Genomic DNA, 19,246 nt, shown 5'->3' with positions numbered 1-19,246 from the left:
CAACGTTCGATTAAGCAACAAATAAAAATTGTCAGTGGGAGAGCTCCAAAGTATTTCGAGTTTCATTTAACAAAAATAAGCAAATTTTTCGTTTTTTCTCTACTTTTTTTTTTGCCAAATTTCTGTGTGAATTTGTGTATAAAGAATGGCCAGCTCGAATGTGTCCGACTGGGATGAGCCGCTGCCGACATCGTCGAGCGAGGAGGTCGAGGAGGAGGATCCGGACTACTGCAGTCCAACCAACCGCCAGCTCAGGCAGCAGGAGAACGTGGACAAGTTGCGTTCGTATGTGCGCCGCATGGCCTACCAGCCATCCATGCCGCCCAAGACACGACCCGGCGATGTGGCCAGATCGCAGCCCAAGAAGAATCAGCTGATCGACACGTACGCACAGTTCAAGGACTACTACAACCCAAAGCAGCGAGCAACGCGCATCAAGCGGCTGCTGGGCAAGTACAATGCCATAACCACAGAGTAAGTGCTTAAAGGAGCAAGTGCTGGGCTCTAACGATATGTTCTTTCGCTGCAGACAGCTTGCTGAGGTACTCAAGAGCAATGAGTCAAAGGAGCGGCGCAAGGAGGACTTCTTGAAGCGCAAGCAGGAGCTGTACTACAGCATGCTGACCAAACTGGAGCGCCAGTGTCGCACACAGTACCTGAACGTGCTCATCAAGAAGTTTGCCAAGTTCATCACCCATTTGGCCACCACAATGCGCATACCGCCGCAGCTGGTCGATCCCTATGCCCGCATGCAGCGCGGCATCTTCTGCAACGTGCTGCTGGCCATCGGTGTCCAGCCTGCCTCCCAATCGGCCATCTACTACACCAGCGAGGATGCCATCGAGTATGATGTGTGCCATCGCCTCGCTCACGCTCTGCTCAGTCTCGTGATCAAGGCCTTGGACTCGGCGGCCGCTCGCGATCCCAACGAGCTGGCCAAGTCCGTTGACTTGGACCTGGAGATGGACAATCACATCAAGCGTCGCCTCATGTGCGCTGCCGAGAAGAAGATCACCTACGAGCGTCGTCGCAACAAGCAGACATACAAGAAGAGCGTCAAAGATAAGTGCCAAGTCCCCCAATGCGAGTAGCCAGTAGTCTACAGGTTCTAGTCTCAGGTTCTACATATATTTAGTCCAATGATATGAGCATCGATCAAGTCTTTAGGTTTCGACACACAAAGCTGTTTGTGGGATTCGGGGTGTACGCCTCGCAGTAGGGCACTTGCCAGACGCCAGCTTTTGTCTTGTGAACGCACAATGATCCTTCCGAATGAGCACCTTCTCCAGGAAGCCTTCGCTCAGCTGTCGGAACTGCTGCAGATGTTGCCGGCACTCCAGGCACTTGCCCCAGTCGGCTGGCGGTCACACACAGCTGTTGTGGCAGCTGCTCGCCCAGCTCCTAGAGCAGGAGGCGCCAGCCCAGCTTCTGATTTAAAATTTGTAGTCTGTAATTTTGTTTGAAATCTGTTTGAAATTTTCTCGAAAATGTGTCTCAAATATACCGTAATATACCGAACAATTGTCGAAGTATACCTATATACCGTCGACTCAATTTCGACGTGAAAAAATATACCGTAAACGGTCACCCTGCTGCTGTGGCCCGCTGCACCCGCTAAGAATGTCGGCGAACACATTGTGGCCATTGATGTGCTTGTAGCCCTCGATTATACCGTAACTTACGGTATACCTTTAAAATGATACCGTATATTTTGGTATATTTTAGTTTATTTTTGACGGCGCAACGGTATATTTTAGCGATAGTTCCACGGTCACACTGCGCATTTGTTAATATCGCGTTTTTTGCAACAAGCTACGAAAATCCGACTTAGGAAAGGGGGACAACAAAAAAACCGCGCGCATTGCGACCACAACAATAAGATGTATATATAGGAAACCGTATGCGGGAGTAGACACACTTGTCCCCAATTCGTAACCAGAAGTCCCAACACACACGCAGAGCTACACTCGCAGGCAGGCAGGCAGCACCCGCAGCAGGCAGGCAGCAGGCAGCAGCAGCGCAGCCATGGGACTCGATTTCGATGCCCTGGAGTACTGCAAAGGTGTAAAGAACAAGCAATCCCAGCCACCGTATGCGTGTCCAGTGCGGGACTGTGACCGCAGCTACAAGACGATCATGGGACTGCAATACCATTTGGTCAAGTACGACCACGATAATCCGCAGCCGCTGACGCCAGTGCTGACGCCGCATCGGAAAAAGGCGCGCTCCCGCTCCACGCACCACTCGACGCCAAAGCCAAAGGATAACGGCAGCGGCGGGGATGCGACGGGCAGCGTGGGTGGAGAGACGAAGAACGGAGCCTGCAGCGGCATTGGCGCTGGCAGTGGGAGCGTCACGCGGCATCAGTACGCCAATCCCGAGTCACTGGTCGCCTACAATGAGGAGGAGGCCACCGTCACCTTCAATATCGAGGGCAAGAGCGTGCGCTTGGGCATCGATGATGCCCTGCCGCTGGTGGAGGAGGAGGAATTCGTTGCGCTGGTGGAGCGGGGATGCATCCTGAATGCGGATGCAGCGCCGCTGGAGGAGAATGCACCGTGGGCCAAGGTGCAGGTGCCGGTGGCAAAGGTGTGCGAAATCGAAGACTACAATGTGCCTGACGCCCCGCCCCGACCGCTGGCCTACTATCGCTTCATCGAGAAGTCGCTGGAGGAGCTGGACGGTGAGATTGAGTACGATGTGGATGAGGAGGACTCGGCCTGGCTGGAGCACATGAACGAGGAGCGACACAAGCTCGGCCTCACAGCCGTCAGCATCGACACGATGGAGCTGCTGATGGATCGCCTCGAGAAGGAGTCGCACTTCCAGGCGGCGGCCAATGGCACGCCCACGGGCGTGGAGGTGGACGATGATGCGGTGTGCTGCATCTGCCTCGATGGCGAGTGCCAGAACACCAACGTGATACTCTTCTGCGACATGTGCAACCTGGCGGTGCACCAGGACTGCTACGGTGTGCCCTACATACCCGAGGGCCAGTGGCTCTGCCGCCGTTGCCTGCAATCCCCCAGCAAGCCGGTCAACTGTGTTCTCTGCCCCAATGCGGGTGGCGCCTTCAAGCAAACGGATCACGGCCAGTGGGCGCATGTGGTGTGCGCTCTGTGGATACCCGAGGTGCGGTTTGCCAATACCGTTTTCCTGGAGCCAATTGGTTTGTAGTTGCCACCGATCCTGCCTCTGCCTTGAACTAACTTAAGCTCTCTGCTCCCTGTAGATTCTATTGAAACCATTCCACCCGCTCGCTGGCGTCTCACGTGTTATGTGTGCAAGGAGAAGGGTCTTGGCGCCTGCATCCAGTGCCACAGGAACAGCTGCTATGCCGCCTTCCACGTGACGTGTGCGCAGCAGGCGGGCCTCTACATGACGATGGACACCATCAAGGATGGCCACAACGACTCCTCGATGCATGTGCAAAAGTTTGCCTACTGCCACGCCCACACGCCAGCGGATGCCAAGCTGAAAATGAACGTGCCGGACTTTGAGGACACGCGGCACAAGATGCGCGAGGCACGCAAGGCGCTGGCCAAGAAGCGTTCCACGGCGCCCGTGGTGCTGATACCGACCATACCGCCGGACCGTGTCCAGGAGATCGCCACCATGGTGACGATGCAGAAGAAAAAGGAGTTCCTCGATCGCATCATTGCCTACTGGACGCTGAAGCGGCACTATCGCAACGGTGTGCCGCTGTTGCGGCGCCTGCAGAGCCAGGGACACAATCACGGCGTCATTCAGCGCAACGGCATCGAGGGCTCCCCGGACACGAATGAGCTGTACCGGCAGCTCAAGTACTGGCAGTGCCTGCGGCAGGATCTGGAGCGTGCGCGTCTGCTCTGCGAGCTGGTGCGCAAGCGGGAGAAGCTGAAGGTGGCCTTTGTAAAGATCTCCGAGGAGGTTGTCATGCTGCAGCTGAATCCGCTGGAGTCTGCGCTGACCAAGCTGCTGGATGCGCTGGAGGCGCGGGACACCATGGAGATATTCCGCGAGCCGGTGGACATCAGCGAGGTGCCCGACTACACGGACATTGTGAAGCATCCCATGGATCTGGGCACAATGCGCACGCGGCTCAAGGACTGCCAGTACACGACGCTGGAGCAGCTGGAGAGTGACTTTGATCTGATGATCCAGAACTGTTTGGCGTACAACAACAAGGACACGGTGTTCTATCGCGCGGGCATACGACTGCGCGATCAGGCGGCGCCGCTCTTCGTGCAGCTGCGCAAGGAACTGCAGCGGGACGGGCTGCTGGAGCGCACACAGCGCTCGCATGTCGATCATGTCGAGGCGGAGGTGGAGCACGAGCTGCGACAACTGCTGACGCTGCCAGCCAGCGAGGATGTCGTCCAGAAGCTGCTCATACTCGCCGACAAGTCGCAGGTGCTCAAGAATCCCAGTTATCGCACGAAGAAGATCAAGCAAATTCGCCTGGAGATTACGCGCATGCGCAAGACGCTGCAAAAGGCGCGCTATGCAGCGGTATGTGCACGTCCCAAACCTCTAAAGTTCTCCCTTTAATGTCTCTTCCCTCCCCCGTTAGCGCCATGCCAATCGTAGCCGCAGCGACGACGATGAGGCCAGAGGCTCACCCTCCAAGAAGCGACCACGCAAACGTCTCAACAGCAGCGCCATGGACATGGACCTGGAGCCGGATGACGAGCTGGACGAGGATGAAGACTCTGAGGAGGAGTCATTGGGCGACGCTGATGAGGAGGAGACAGCCAAGGAAATGCTCAGCACAACACAAACGCCGCCCTGCAGCCCCATCAAGAGTCTCAACAACAGCAGCTCGCCGGTGGGCATCAATCGAAGGTGAGAGAGTCAGAATCAAACCATAGCCACGAGCCCAGCCTTATCCCTGACATTTCCCACCCGCAGAACGGCCATTTTGCTCACGCGCAAGTCACAGGCGGCGCTCAAGCGGCCCTCGGAGCCACTGTCCACGCCCGTGAAGGAGGAGCAACACAATTCCCAGTCCTCCAGCAGTCAGTCCATGGGCCACAGCGCCAGCGCCAGTGCCAGTGCCAGCTGCTCCTCCAATGCTACAGCGGCGACAGCTGCCACCAGCGTGGCCTCACTCAACAGTGTGCCGCCCACGCCCACAGCCAATGCCAGCCTTAACTCTGCTGCCGTCTCGAGCTTTACGCTGACACAAAACAGCAGCTGCAACAGCGGGGGAAACGCCGCGGGCTTGAGCACCGCTACGACACCCGGTGTGGGTGCACTCGCGGGAGCCGCTGCCGCAGCCAGTCTGACATCCACGGCGCTGTCCATCAGCAGCAAGATGAGCCTCAATTTGGGCGTCAAGTCGCCCAAGCGGCCGGGACGCTATCGTCGCCTGCCCGAGCTGCGAAACAGTGCCTCAATGTCACCAAAGAAGTCCCCAAATCCAGCTGCAGCCCAACCACTGCCCGATGGTCGCCTCTTCGAGCGCATTCCGGACAGTTTTCGAGTTTATCGCGCCAACAACCAGCGGGATGTGAGCGACAGCGACGAGGGACCCTCGCAGTCGAGCAGCCCCTGCAGCAGCTGCTCGGACTTCAGCATGTCCGGCAGCTGCTCGGACTTTGACAGCGACGAGGCCAGCGACGGGCACAGCGAGGAGCGGGAGTCCACGTCCACGCAGGACGGCACCACGGATGCCATGGATCTGCAGCACGCCAGCCTCGGGATGAACAACAGCCAGCAGGGCAACGGGAACATGGCCATAAGCAGCAGCAGCGGCGCCAGCGGCAGCTCCAGCGAGGACGAGCCCCTGCTGAACGATGGGCAGCAGCATCCGAAGCGACGCGGCAGGCCGAGCAAGACGAGAACAAACCGCAGCACGCCGACACCCACGCCCATACCGTTGGCAGCACGGGGGCCCGTCATGTCCGCCGCACGCGGACGTGGCAAGCGGCGCAGCAATCTCAGCGAGTCCACGACCAGCTCCACGGCCACACCGCCGCCCATCATGCGCAAGGCGGGCAAGCTGCGCTCGGCCACGCCCAGCATCGTCTCGCCGCTGGTGAACAACATCAAGGCGAGGAGAAACACCACGGCAACAGGAATGGCAACGGCAACCGCGACGACAGCCATGAACAACAACAAGAGTCGACACGGGGACATGGATGTGGAGGAGGTGGTAACGATGACGCGGCATCACAATTCGCACAAACCAACGCTGGAGCCGCTGCAGCTGGTGTGGGCCAAGTGCCGCGGCTATCCGTGGTATCCCGCGCTCATACTCGACCCGAAGACGCCCAAGGGGTTCGTGTACAACGGCGTGCCGCTGCCGGCACCGCCCACCGATGTGCTGGCGCTGCGCAAGAATTGCCTCGACGACATTGTCTTCCTGGTGCTCTTCTTCGATGTGAAGCGCACGTGGCAGTGGCTGCCGGCGAACAAGCTGGACATACTCGGCATCGACAAGCAGGTGGATCAGCAGAAGCTGATCGAGTCCAGGAAGCCGGCGGAGCGGAAGGCCGTGAAGAAGGCGTACCAGGATGCGTTGCACTATCAGAGTCAGGTCTCGGATCTAGAGGGCCAGGGGCCCGATCCGATTATGTGAAAGCTATTTGCCCAATTGAGTTTGTGCTGAATGCGCGTCATCGCTCGAAATTAGCCATAAAATATGCCCCCTCTCCCCAGTCCCCAGCCCCGAATCTTCTACTATAAATATGTGCCCTCGATCCTTGATCCTTGCTCTTTATAGTGTGTGTGTATTTTTACGTCATTTGTTGTTATACGAAGCAGAAGCAGAAGCAGAAGCAGTAGAAGGCCCTCCATTAGCGTATTTCGTTTGATTCCCTCAACCCCCCACTGCAAGTGTCCTTTGCCCACGATTGTGTACAGTTTTTAGTGTGTGTTTTTGTAATCCCAAGCGATGATTTTTGTACATTAGTTATTTGGATTTTTCTATTATTATTATTAATTATTGCGATGAAACGAAAAGTGTTAAGAGAAAATGCCCCAGACCCCAAACCTTGAACCTTAAATGAATACCGGAAACACGCGGCAACAAGATGGAATTTATAACCTCAAAATGTTTCACACGAAATCAAATCAATGTTTAAGTTAAATAGTTTTAAGTAAAACAACAACAACAACAACAACAAGCTACAGAATAAGTTCCAAAACAGAAAACAAAAAAACGTTAAGCAAAAAGTGTGTAAAGAAAAAGAGAAAAACCTTAAAAATCAAGATGAAAAATTTACAAAATAGCATTAAAAAAAAAACTGTAAAAGAGCGTGCTTGCGTGTGTGTGTGTGTGTGTGTGTGCGTTGATATATATACAGTTATATATCTTGATTTCCCCGCAAGGATTATGCTTTACTGTACATAATGATTATTACTATAGTTAGTTACTGTGCGTGTGATTCATGCTAGGAATCCTGCGTTTGCTTAGGTCTGAAAGTATTGAAACTCCCCCCACACACAATTCCAAGCCACACCTCACACCACAACCACCACCTTTGACCTTAACAAGATTGAATGTTATTCAAACAAACTTAAACATAAATTCAAATGCAGACAAAATAAATGTTTTAAACAAACCTTCTTCCGTTTTGCATTTCCGCTGCGTGAAAAAGTTTCGCTGACAGTTTTGTGCGCACTGGCTGCACAGTTTTAGCTGCTGCCATCACGTGCTAAGTGTCGCCTAAACTGCGTCAGCAGTTCGGGGCAGGGTGTTTTGTTTTGATGAACTGGCTTACATTCATTTTGATTACTTACACTTTGAGGTCATTAAACCACGTTTTGGGTTGCCTTCGGCAGCAGCTGATTTATCAATTATCACCCGAACAGATGGTTTCAGCTTTACAGTTTCATGTTTATTTTTACACAGACGTAATTACAGTTGTGTGATTACTGGCCAGGGTAGACAGTTGAGGAGTCGCTACAAAAGGAAAACGATCCCACAAAGCAGTTACATTAACATAACAGCAGTGGCCAACAGTCTGACTGGTAACAGAAACTTGGCTACTGCTGATATAACAGTTGGGGAAGTGGTGTATGTATGTATGTAATTACAGTTGCACCTCTGCAGAATCTCTACAGCTGTTATTGCCACAGTTTCAGCATCACTATTCCATACTACAGCTCTACAGCTTTTTATGTTTCGCAATCAATTAGAACAGAATAAAGCTTCTAATTATATTAGCTGCTCAATTATCTTTCAAAAACATTCCCCTCTTAAATGTTAAGTGATTTACACGGCCCTTAATTACATTTTTATGACTTTTCCATCCACTCTGCGGCTGTTCAGCCACCTCACAGTTGAGCATTCACACGTCACGGTCCAGCCACATGATTAGGCCAATTAATTTCGAGCATTAACAAAGTCATTTTTGTGCGTTAAAAAATGGAATTGTTTTGTGCTGCGTGACAGAACAAAATCTTGAAATATTTTCAACGCATTTACCACAACAAATAATTGTAATCGTTTTGTGGCAGCGATCTTTAAGCCACAAATCAAGTGTATAAGCGGGGCTTAAGTCTGACAGTCACAACAACTCAATCTTCAGCTCAACTCTGGCTTATAGAACGCCCAAAAATACCTGGCAGCTACCCGCTCCATTAGCTGGCGGCCTCAATTGTAAATGCAAATTAATTTGCTGCTGTCGACGATTCAAAGTTTACGGATTGGATTTACTTTCGTTGTCGGTTGTCGCTGACGAGTTTGCCAAGTGTTGGCCAAGTGTCCAGCTGTAGGTCATTGCGTTGGCGCTCTAATTGATGTATTTATTTATCACTGAACTGAACGCAATTATGATCTATTTGCGCGCCCTCGCCCTCGTCCCCGGAACTGCGAGTGCGGGAAATGCCCAAGAGAAACGAGTTTCTGCTGCGGCCAAAGTGACGTCAAAAGAGCGCAGCGAATTTTTGCTTTGAATAAAGAATATGTTGGGCATACAAATGCATGGCCTTGAGTGTGGCTGTGAGGTAGGAAAAGTGCTGGAAGAGCTGCTCCAAAATGTGCTCTAAAACCTGCCATCAAAAATAAATAAAAAAATCACAGCTGAATCGGTTTTATTTGCCGCTGCCTTGTTACTGTTAGCTGCAGTGACGTCTTGGGTTATTTCGTAGAGACAGAGGCACGTGATCCGTTGCACGTTGCCGCCGAAAGAAGAGACAAACTTTGGGAATTCCTTTTGCTGCTGCTGGTTCAAGTGCGTTTCTTGGCCATCAACTTTTGGCCTCTGGCTTGCGGAATATTTTGATTATATTTGAAGCTAACAAACGCTGTACAGGTAAGCGAAAGCGATCCACAAAGCAGTTACATTAACATAACAGCAGTGGTTAACAGTCAGACTGGTAACAGCAACTTGGCTGCTGCTGATATAACTGTTGGGGGTGGCGTATGTATGTGCATGTAAATACAGTTGTATTACAGTTGCATCTCTGCATAATCTCTGCAGCACGGAGCTGTTATTCCTACAGTTTCAGCATCACTATTCATGCAAGTGGCCATAAACTTGTGCCCTCTGGCTTGCGGAATTTTTTGAGGGAAAAGTTTGCAAAGCTCTGAGAGCGAGAGATGGCGTGTTGGGCCACCAGACACCTTAATGAATGCGCTAATTGTGGACTAATTAACGACTACAAATCTGCCACATGCAGCGCTCAGCGATTGCTGCTTTGGCTATCATTTTGGCTGTTACTCTGACTTTTGTTACTCTGATAAGATAAGCGGCAACGTGGTGAGCAGCAGGCACTTTGAACTGCTCCAATTAGCGCGGACGTGCCTCCCTTTTTTCGGCGTTCATTGAATGGCACATCGAACGCCAGAGTCTGGGCACAACAAAAGAATTAAAAGCAGCAATTGATGGCGCAGCAGCCACACGCGCCCCGAAAAGATGCGAGAGCAGAGACGACGAGTGGTAACCATGGGGGCAGAGGCTGCGCATCATTGGATCTACGTCACATGTGCGTTGCGGCAACGTGACTATGGTCAGTTCGAGCAAGAAGAGAATCTATCTGAGAGCGATCTTTCCGCCTGGCAACAAGACAGCTGCCAGCTGCCCGAACGCTTTCTATGCCAACTGTGTGGCTGGATTATGAAATGTTTTCTGCCTATTTTCTGCCTGTGAAAGTTGAGGCTTCGGGCATTACGTGAGGTATGCCACATGCCCATTACACAGTCACAGTCACCGCGTTGTCATGTGTCTTCCCCGTTCGAGTTCGTCTTGTCAGAGTGTGAAAATTGTAGCCTGAAGCCAAGGTGACTTTTATGGGTGAAAATCTGGCAATGAAATCGAACAATGGGGCCAGGCCAAGCCATGGCATGTGATCAATGAATGAGCACAAAAATGTCCAAAAAAGAGGCAGATTATCAGCTGGGGCAACAGATAAGCAAAATGCTCTCCCAAGAGATAGCTGCAAAAAGCGCTGAAAATTTGACAGCAAAGAGTGGAAGAAGAACGAAGAAAGAGTGAGGAAACCAACCAAGGGGAATTTACTTACAAGCTGCTGCCGTTGTGCGCTGTGGGGAGCACCAATTCACCACGCTCAGAGAGACATGCGCTTGAAAGGGTTGAAGAAGGAGCTAAGGAATTTCCCCTGGGGCAGTGAGACTGAAGGGAATATTTTGCCAAACAAAACGAAGAAATGATAGAGCCAAGAAATCAAAGCAGTGCTAAGGCTCTGGCAATATTGGAGCCATAAATCCAAGCAGTGAGCAGTCAAAGCAGTGCAGTCATTTTGTATGTATAAATTTGGGTGTATTTTGTTTTTTTGTGCGCTTCTTGGCCACAGCTGTTTGCTGCTTTTGTTTAATTTGATTACAATAAAAAGGGGATTTGCCGCTGAGTCTTAAACCACAGGAATGTGGCACTGGCATCTTTTGTGTGATATAATTTGTAATGCCCGAACTGGCTCTCCAGTCAGGAGAGGCTTCTCGCATTTTGCCCCCCTTGTGGCCGTATAACGGCGCCGGCTGGAATTAACTTGAACAGTCGCCGAACCGGTTGGAGCGCAGGCAGCGCCCAAAAGCCATATTGGGTATTAGCTGGATACTCCCGGCTGCCAGCCAAGAAGCGTCTCGCAGGCGCGACCAGACGGCGACTGTACAAAAATAAGTGAACTGCTTGCAGGGGGCGCTGTTCCTCCCAGTGAGACTTTTTGACAAATTTCAATTATTGTCCAGCCGCATGTAGCCTCTCTGTCAGTGATCAATCGATAGGCAAAGGAACGGTGCAGCCAGCGATCGATCGACTGGCCCTCAGAGTTGTGTCCTTTCACTTGGTCTGGACTTGGCCATAAATTGCCAGCAGTCGGTGCTAAAAATAAAACAGGGCCTAACCTTGAGCGGCTGCCACATAACGGAAAAGGGCAAAAAGCGAAATGTGGTCCTGGGGGCAGAGGCGGAGAGGGGAACGCTGGCCAATTAAGTTTTCAGAGATAAAAGAAGACTCAAGAATCGCAGAAGAGGGAGAGAGGTAGAGGTCAGACCTGGGGCAACAGAATATTTATTGACACATCCTGTATCTGGTGTCTGGTGTCTGGTGTCTGGTCACCCAAGGACACATCGCATAACCAGTCCCGGCTTGCGGTTCTTTTCCACTATAAAAGCTCTCCACTCGCAGCCAGAACAGCATCAGTCTATCCCCGAGAACCGGCAGCAGTAGTCCTTCGAAGTTGTAGCGAAATTTTGGAGCAGCAGCCCAAAAGTCCTACAAGTCCAAGTACCAGTCCCAGGAGCGACTCCCCCCTCAAGATGCGTTTGTTTGTGCTCGGCCTGCTGGCCCTTGGCTCCGTGCAGGCCTTCTCCGTGGTGCGCACGATCCAGCCACAGCCACAGCCACAGCTGCTCTCCTATGCCCCAGCCCGTGGCGAGTTCCCCGTGCTCAGCGGACTGGCTCAGGGCTATGTGCGCTACTTGGATGGCACGGGAGCGGAGCGCCTGCTGGCCTACAACTATCCAGAGCCACTGAACGGCATACGCGCCAGCACGAGTCTGCTGCGTTCCGGCTTGGCCTCCGAGGAGCAGCAGCAGGACACGGCGCTGTTTCGCGCCTGGTGCGAGCAGCGCTACAATGCCATGCGCCTCGAGCTGGAGCGCCTGCGCGCTCAGGGGGTGCAGCCCTCGGCCCAAATGATGGCCCAGTTCGAGCCACTCGAGCAGATTGTCAAGTACTCAGCCTTCGACGCCGTGCCCGGCCTCAGTCCGGAGGTGCAGCGCGCCCGCGATGAGCATTTGCGCATCTGGAACGAGGCGCGCCTGGAGGTGCTGCGCGCGGAGCAGGCCCAGCAGCTCACGGGACACTATCAGCCACAGGAGCAGATTGTGCAGCTGAAGACAACGCAGCAGCAGCAGCAGCAGCAGCAGCAGCAGGCGACGCCCGTGATCTATGGACAGCAGGCGCCACAGCAGTTCCAGATCAAGTCCGCTGAGGCACCGCAAACGCACTCCTACGGACTGAATCCGTTCCTCGTGAAGTCAGCAACGATTACAGGCTACACCCAGGAGACGCCACAGCCCGTGGAGGAGACTCCCGAGGTTAAGCTCGCCCGCGAGCAACATCTCAAGCAGTTCTTCGCGGCGTTGCATCGCCAACCCGAGGCCGTGCCGGAGTTGCCGATCCTCAAGACCATCCCTGGCATACAGCAGCCGCAGCAGCAGCAATCGCCACAGCCCGTGGAGGAGACACCCGAGGTGAAGCTGGCCCGGGAGCAGCATCTCAAGCAGTTCAATGAGGCGCTGCAGCGTCAGCCCACCGAAGAGGCCAACGTGAAGGCAACGCCCCAAGCTACGAGCTACGAGACACCACAAAGCAGCTTCAAGTTTCCCGAAGGCAACCTACAGACGCCGCAAGCAGTGGAGGAAACCGCAGAGGTCAAGCAGGCCAGGGAGCAGCATCTCAAGCAGTTCAATGAGGCGCTGCAGCGTCAGCCCATCGATGTGCAGCAGCAGCCGCTGATTCCCAGTGCGCAGTTTGCACCACTGATAAAAAGCATCGAACAGGTCATTCCACAGCCGATTGAGGACACGCCCGAGGTAAAGCTAGCCCGGGAGCAGCATCTGCAGCTGCTGAACAAAGCCAAGGTCAGGGCCGAGGACAAGCTGGAGGACATCAAAGACATGATACGCCTCGAGGAGCTTGAGCGTGACGAGGAGAAGCTGCGCGAAAGGGAGCGCCAGGTGATGGAGCAAAAGGAAGCGGCCCTGGAGCGACTGCGCGAAGAGGAGCGCCTCAGCCAGGAGTGGCGACTGCTGCAGGCGGAGCAACTGAAAATCGAGGAGGAAGATCGCCAGCGGCTGTATGCCGAGCGGCAGGCCGAGCAGCAGGAGCTGAAGAGCACCAAGAACTATGCCACCGGCTCGGAGACGACAACCAGCGACTCGCTGCCCATCTTTCTGGGTGCATCAGAGGGTGGCAACATCAAGCTGCTCGCCTCCCAGGCAGCCCCAGCTCCGGCTCAGACCCAAGCCTCGACCATCAGCCAGCAGCAGTCGGTGCAGAATGGTTTCCTTTTGCGCATTCAAACGAATCAACCGAATGCCATACAAACATCCACGGCGCCCATAGGTGCGCCAGCGTTTGTCTACACGGACAAGGCGGCTGCGGCGGCCTTCATCCAGCCCCAGGTGCAGTTCTCCCCCGAACTGGAGCTGGCCACACGCGAACATCTGCGTGCCCATGAGATAGCGCTGGAGCAGCTGCGCCTGGCCAATCTGCAGACCCCCTGGAACCCGAACTGCAATCACTAAGGCAGAACCTGAACCCGCAAACAATTGTCCAATTCGATTTCACTTGCATTGCCCTTAGGTTTAAGCAAACGCACTGCTTTACGCACTCACCCCAGCACTCATTATTCACACTCATGCCCACACCCATACTCATACTCGTACACCTGCATAGCTTAAGTGCCAATTCGTAAATGCAATTCAGTTGATAAAACAACGCAAAAACGTGAAGACACAGACGGTGAACCGTAAATGAGAATCATCTGCAAGGGGGAGTGGGAGTGGCGGGTGGCTGGTGGCTGGTGGCAGCGGGGTTGGGTCACAGAGGAAATGGAATGCTTGATACCTTTGTACAGTTACGCGAGAGAACGTTCTCAATTTCAATTTTGGAGTCGCCAGATTGTCGGACTGATCGGCCGATCGTTTAGGAATGCGCATAAAAGGCGCTCAAATGACGCCGTAAACTGGCACAGATGAAGATGTTATCCGTCCGGCACTTGACGCATATATCAAAGCAGTGAGCAACGGTACATCGGATGGTAATGCTGGCTGTCGCACTGCAGCATACCCTGTGGCAGTGCGAGCAGTGCGCTAATTGCGAACTGCTTTTGCAGGATTTTGTTATGAAATTGGAACTAGGCCAGAGTGTGGCGCTGGGCATTATTCAAGCGCATTCGAATGGTTCCTTGAAAAATTGAGGCCTGTTATTTTATTATTCACATTTATTCGATGTCGCTCAATTTTAATATAAACTTGATCTACTTGGGGCAGCGTGTGCGCGCCACAAACAAGAATCTACATACCAAATTTGGTATGGGCTAGCCTAGCCGTTAAAGATTGTTCTAGCTGCCGTGCAGACTGGACAGCTGGACAGCTGGACACAGCCTGGACAGACGGATGTAGCTGCAGTCTAGACTGGGATTATGGGCTCCGTTACATATATCCACTCCGCCGCAATATAGCCTTGTGTCCAGCTAAAGTAGCGGGTATTAAAATGTTGAACAAATTTATACAGAACGGAATCCACTTTGCATCGCATCCCCCCAAAACAGAATTCTGATCGGTGCTGCTCGGTGCTCGGTGCTTTGCGGTTCTGCACTGACCTAGCACAAAAACCGAACACAAACTCGAACCGTTAATCGCCGGTGGAATTGATGAAATTACCGTTGGAGCACCGTCCCTCACCCACTGCTTTGTAGTACCTGTCGTGCGCCCTGCCGCCTGTCTGCCCTGCGCTGATAAGATTTCGTCAGCGATTACGTGGCTCTAGCATGACTAATGTCTGGCGAAAGTGACTAATGAAAGATGTTCCTATGCCTATGGCCATTTATGGACAAGATGTCGGAGCAGATGAAGTGCCACTGCGGATGCCACTGCCAGACATGTGACAGAAATGGCAGATAAGAGCCAGAAGTCATAGAAATTACAGCGGAACTGCCGATGGTTTTTAGCGTCTTCCGAGTCCACAGGTTCAACGCAAATGAATCACTTTGAGAAAAGATTGCCAATGTCTCCTGATGTGTGCCTGTCAGGGTACAAAGTCTAAAGGTGCCTGGGAGGCAGCTGCCATCCCACACAAACCCAACCTTATCGCTGCCTAATCAAATCAATCCCAACTCCCAATTGTAGCGATATCTGTGATCTGATTTGGCTGATGCAACTTGCGGCTACACAAAGCCCCCCCTCCCCCAATTTGGCCTTGTTCAAATGGGATGTGGGGCATTCCGTGTCTGTTCACTCCATGCCGCTGCGCAGTTTCTTTTGTGGGTGCGAATTATTTCCCTGCTCCACAAAAATGTGCTCGATCTTGTGTTTACAATGGCACACGGGGCGGTGATTGCCAAAATTAAATTACCTTTCGAATCGAAATTCGCTGAAAAAATGGGAAATATCTCAGGCATTTGAGAACTGAACTGTGGGCAAGCAATCTCTAGAGCAAATAAATATAACAGAGGGGATTTTTGCAGGTGCATAAAAATAATCCCACTCATCATATGTGGGCGATTCCTTGAACTAGAAATCATTGAAAGAATGGGAAACTTTTCGGTTGAAGGTGTAACATTTTAGACGGAAATATAATTTCTTTTTCGGGTTTACATATTTCAATATTTAACTTATGTATTATTATCGTTTAAACGTTTATCCCTCTGCACACTTTTTCTGTTTGCAGTTTTTCTGCTTCTTTCAGGCGCCAGTTGTCATTCATTTTCTATTTCACCCGAAATCGCACTCGTAATCGCCATTAAATAATAAACTCTACAGTTTTTGGCCTTTTGGCTATCTTGGCCGTAAAAGGCAATGCCACTGGGGGAGTTCCCCCCATCGAGTGCTGGGCAAACAACGGTGATTTTTTCTGTGCCAACTTTTGTTTTTCTCCGGAACTACTGATAAGAAAACGCCCAGAAACGAACAAGAACGAACAGGAATTTGTGCTAAGGTCTCTTTACTTTGATATTTATGCAGAATATTTGCCTTCGTTGTTATTATAAATTTGTTATCGTTGATATTTTTAGCAGGCGGGCAGTTTATTTTTAACATTTGTTGGGTTATTTTTGGTTTTTTGTGTGTGTGGCTTGGATGTTAATGCGACGCAGACGGTAATGAGAAAGACAATGTCAAGTGGTGGCTGGCCATCAGTCAGAGACACAGACGAACGGGTTGAACCCCAGAGCCAGAGCCCAATGCAAACATTGTGTGTAGCTGATAACACCGCTTGCCTCTTATCTACGAGAAAGTGTGTCTCCATGGCAGAATCGTTCTCCTTGAATTCATGTTTGCTCCTACCATAGTTTCGATTGATTTCTTCTGATTCTGATTAGATAGAGTTTAAGTACGGGTATTTCGCCATGTTTGCTGTTCCATTTTGTTTGTGCATTTATTAATAGCAATTCCAGTGGGGCAGTGCATGTAATATCTTTACCCAGAAACAATAGGAAGTTCGTGATGTGGGGAGCACTCTGGCCACTCCATATGGCCGAGTGTTTTGTTACTTCCTTCCTCAATAATACATTTCAGCAATGATAAACAATTTGCCTTGTTGCCAGGTCCGCTGCTTCACAGTTGTCGCATGATTATGAAAGCTGGAACGTGATATGATAGTCACGCGTTTATGATTATCACGTTTTTTGCGATAATTTTTCTGCCTTTTTGGTCTCCAAAAAAACATAAAAACGGCTATCGACGCTGGGGATCTGGTTGGTTTGTGGCTGGAAAAACTGTACCTAATTAGGTGTACACATGCTCCAAATTCTTTAATATTGAAACCTCTTGCAGACAGACAAGCCAGACGTCTGCTGACGTATTAAATAATGCTCAAAAATTGGTTCGCCGCCAAAATGAAAGATTTCCCAGCGGATAAGTCTGCTATTCCTGTAGGAGTAAGCAACCGCAGCAACAGCAAAAGCAAATTAAAATCCGCCCCCAGAACAGAGCACATGTGATATTTCGTAGGTGCCTCGCGTATTGACGTCACAAAGACTCTTCGCTTTCGTCACTGTTGGAGGCAAAGAAGCAGTGTTATAAGATGTGTGTACCAAGTACAACCTGCGGTACATAATTATATCACTTCTTGCGGGGGTTTGGGTTTGGCTTTGGGCATTGACGCTGTACTTCCTCCGTTGTTCTTGGGTTAAGTAAGCGATATGCTCGTAATAATGTTTGAAATGTGCAGTTTCCCTTTTTGAATGTGTTTTGTTTGCTGGAGATCTGGCAAAAGATAACTTCATTATATCCACTCGAGATCGTAAAAAATCATTTTTTACACTGCCATAAAACTCGTATTTATACACCCAATATTTTTGGTCAGGCCTGGGGGTGGCGATGCCAGTGCTGTTGGTTGCTTCAACAAAGGATAAGCCGAGATTCGGGCGACAAGATGTGTACGTATAGCGGTACTCTCTCCAGCCACTGTCTCTGCCTCTGTCTCTGACTCTGACTTTGACTTACGTGAGAAACTTTTATGACATTGACGCAGTTGTCGGTCGCTTCGTTTGCCTTTGCAGCATCTGTTTGGTGGGTGGCACTGACTGCTGGGTGGTTGTTGCGCCTGCTCACTCTCGCTTGCATAACGGTACACGGTTCGCGGCGACACGCTGTGCTGTGGATTACCGGAGCGCCCGTCTTTCGATTTTGATTTGCGTAAGCAGCCAAGACGATGGTGCAGGACATGTGCCCTCACAAATCGTTAAATATGCAATATAACTGTGTTCTTATCGAAGGCACATCAGTGTTCGTGCAAACGTGCTCGAACATGTCGCTGGCCGCTGGGTGGAAGCACCTTGTGAACTTGCCCGTGACCACCCCGGCATCGCAGCCGCAGCCGAAGTCAATCAGTCAGTCAGTCAGGCAGTGCGACATTCAGGTAGTCAGGCGTTGGAGCAGGAGAGGGTGGGGTGGAGATCCCCAGTCACTCGACAGTAATCTTATCGGCGTTTGACTTTGCTTGGCACACTTTGCAGCAGACAAAAGAGAGCGCGAGCGAGCGAACGCACGCAGAGAGTGGGAGAGGCAAACATAGTGAAGAGCAAGCTTTAATTGTGCAAGGTGAGGGTCAGTGCAGCTGCGAGCTTATTGCTCTCTTTCCAGAATGCTGGCGACTATTTTAGGCACCTTCTAGTTCTAGCCGCACATGCACACCACACCCTGCATGCATATACCCTGCTATTCTGTGTTCTTGTGAAATTCATCGCCCTTCCGTTAATTGCCGCTCACTCTCACACACACTAGCGCTCTTCCGTGCGCTTTGCAAAGTGTGGAGAGAGAGAGAGAGCAAAAGCTAGGAAAAAAGATTAATTAAATGAAGTACCTGTCTATGCCTCTCTCAATTACTAATGTGGCGCTAATTTCCCCTGGCTATTTGTTTGTGCAAATATTTAACCTGCTGCTGATGGAGTGGAGCAGGGCTCGCGGGGCTCTATATCAATGGCCGTAACAAGTGCAATTGCGTTTTACCTTCGCGCCGTTATTTGACTGTTATATTGGTCCGCACAATGAACCGAACTATAAATGTTTGACTTTCCGATTAGTTTTACCCACCCATAAAGTGCGATTTGCTCTTGTTCGATTTACCGGATCATGTGAAATGCCAAACCGAACCGGTTCAAACTGTCTGGCTGGGTCGCAGGGATCTGTCTGAGGCGCACTTTAGGAGGCAGCTGCTTTTATTATGTTTTCTCTATAAACTCTTAAATGATATTAAGAAATTGTTTATTTAAAACAGATTTATTTGGTTTGCTTTCTCTGGAAAGCATTCTTAAAACAAATCAAGCAAGCGAAAGTAAATATTTAAATTTCAATAAATTTCAATTGCTCCACATATGATTAGAATTGTGGCGAAACGAGGCCACAAACTTCTTATCAGCGGAACGCGGAGTATCCCCCCGACTGGTATTCTGCGAACTCATGCCTAATACGAGTACTATTTCCACACAGATTTCGCCTGTCAAAGTACACATTGTATAATAATGTTCCCAGCACCAGTTACAACTTTTTATTATTACATTTTTACATTATTTCTGCTGACTGGTATAACCCAAGCAACACCCAGGGGGGGTATCCAGATTTTTAAACATT

The 19,246-nt window shown here is 51.0% G+C and overlaps 3 protein-coding genes across 4 annotated transcripts; all 3 read left to right on the top strand.

Annotated features, from left to right (window-relative positions):
• Positions 1–61: 61 nt before the first annotated feature.
• On the top strand, positions 62–1,521 carry LOC117581242. Of its 2 annotated transcripts, XM_034268242.1 has the most exons (3): positions 62–474; positions 530–1,105; positions 1,168–1,521. In XM_034268242.1, the coding sequence occupies exons 1-2, from the start codon at positions 146–148 to the stop codon at positions 1,089–1,091; spliced, it is 891 nt and encodes a 296-aa protein (XP_034124133.1). In that variant the 5' UTR covers positions 62–145; the 3' UTR covers positions 1,092–1,105; positions 1,168–1,521. The 2 variants fall into 2 exon arrangements, with proteins under 2 accessions (XP_034124133.1, XP_034124123.1); XM_034268232.1 differs by having other exon boundaries at positions 530–1,521.
• Positions 1,522–1,773: 252 nt separating this feature from the next.
• LOC117583464 (peregrin) lies at positions 1,774–7,547 on the top strand. Its single transcript, XM_034271774.1, has 4 exons — positions 1,774–3,169; positions 3,233–4,491; positions 4,553–4,824; positions 4,891–7,547. Exons 1-4 carry the CDS (start codon positions 2,026–2,028, stop codon positions 6,560–6,562), a joined length of 4,347 nt encoding a protein of 1,448 aa, XP_034127665.1. The 5' UTR covers positions 1,774–2,025; the 3' UTR covers positions 6,563–7,547.
• A 4,142-nt stretch (positions 7,548–11,689) lies between these two features.
• Positions 11,690–13,900, top strand: LOC117583472 (bromodomain-containing protein DDB_G0280777). The gene has a single exon (XM_034271783.1). The coding sequence runs from the start codon at positions 11,705–11,707 to the stop codon at positions 13,697–13,699; it is 1,995 nt and encodes a 664-aa protein (XP_034127674.1). The 5' UTR covers positions 11,690–11,704; the 3' UTR covers positions 13,700–13,900.
• The last annotated feature ends 5,346 nt before the right edge of the window (positions 13,901–19,246 follow it).

The sequence above is a fragment of the Drosophila guanche genome, unplaced genomic scaffold (genome assembly GCF_900245975.1).
Source record: "Drosophila guanche unplaced genomic scaffold, DGUA_6, whole genome shotgun sequence".
Taxonomy (NCBI): Eukaryota; Metazoa; Arthropoda; class Insecta; order Diptera; family Drosophilidae; genus Drosophila; species Drosophila guanche.
This window is presented reverse-complemented; position numbering and strand designations above follow the sequence as displayed.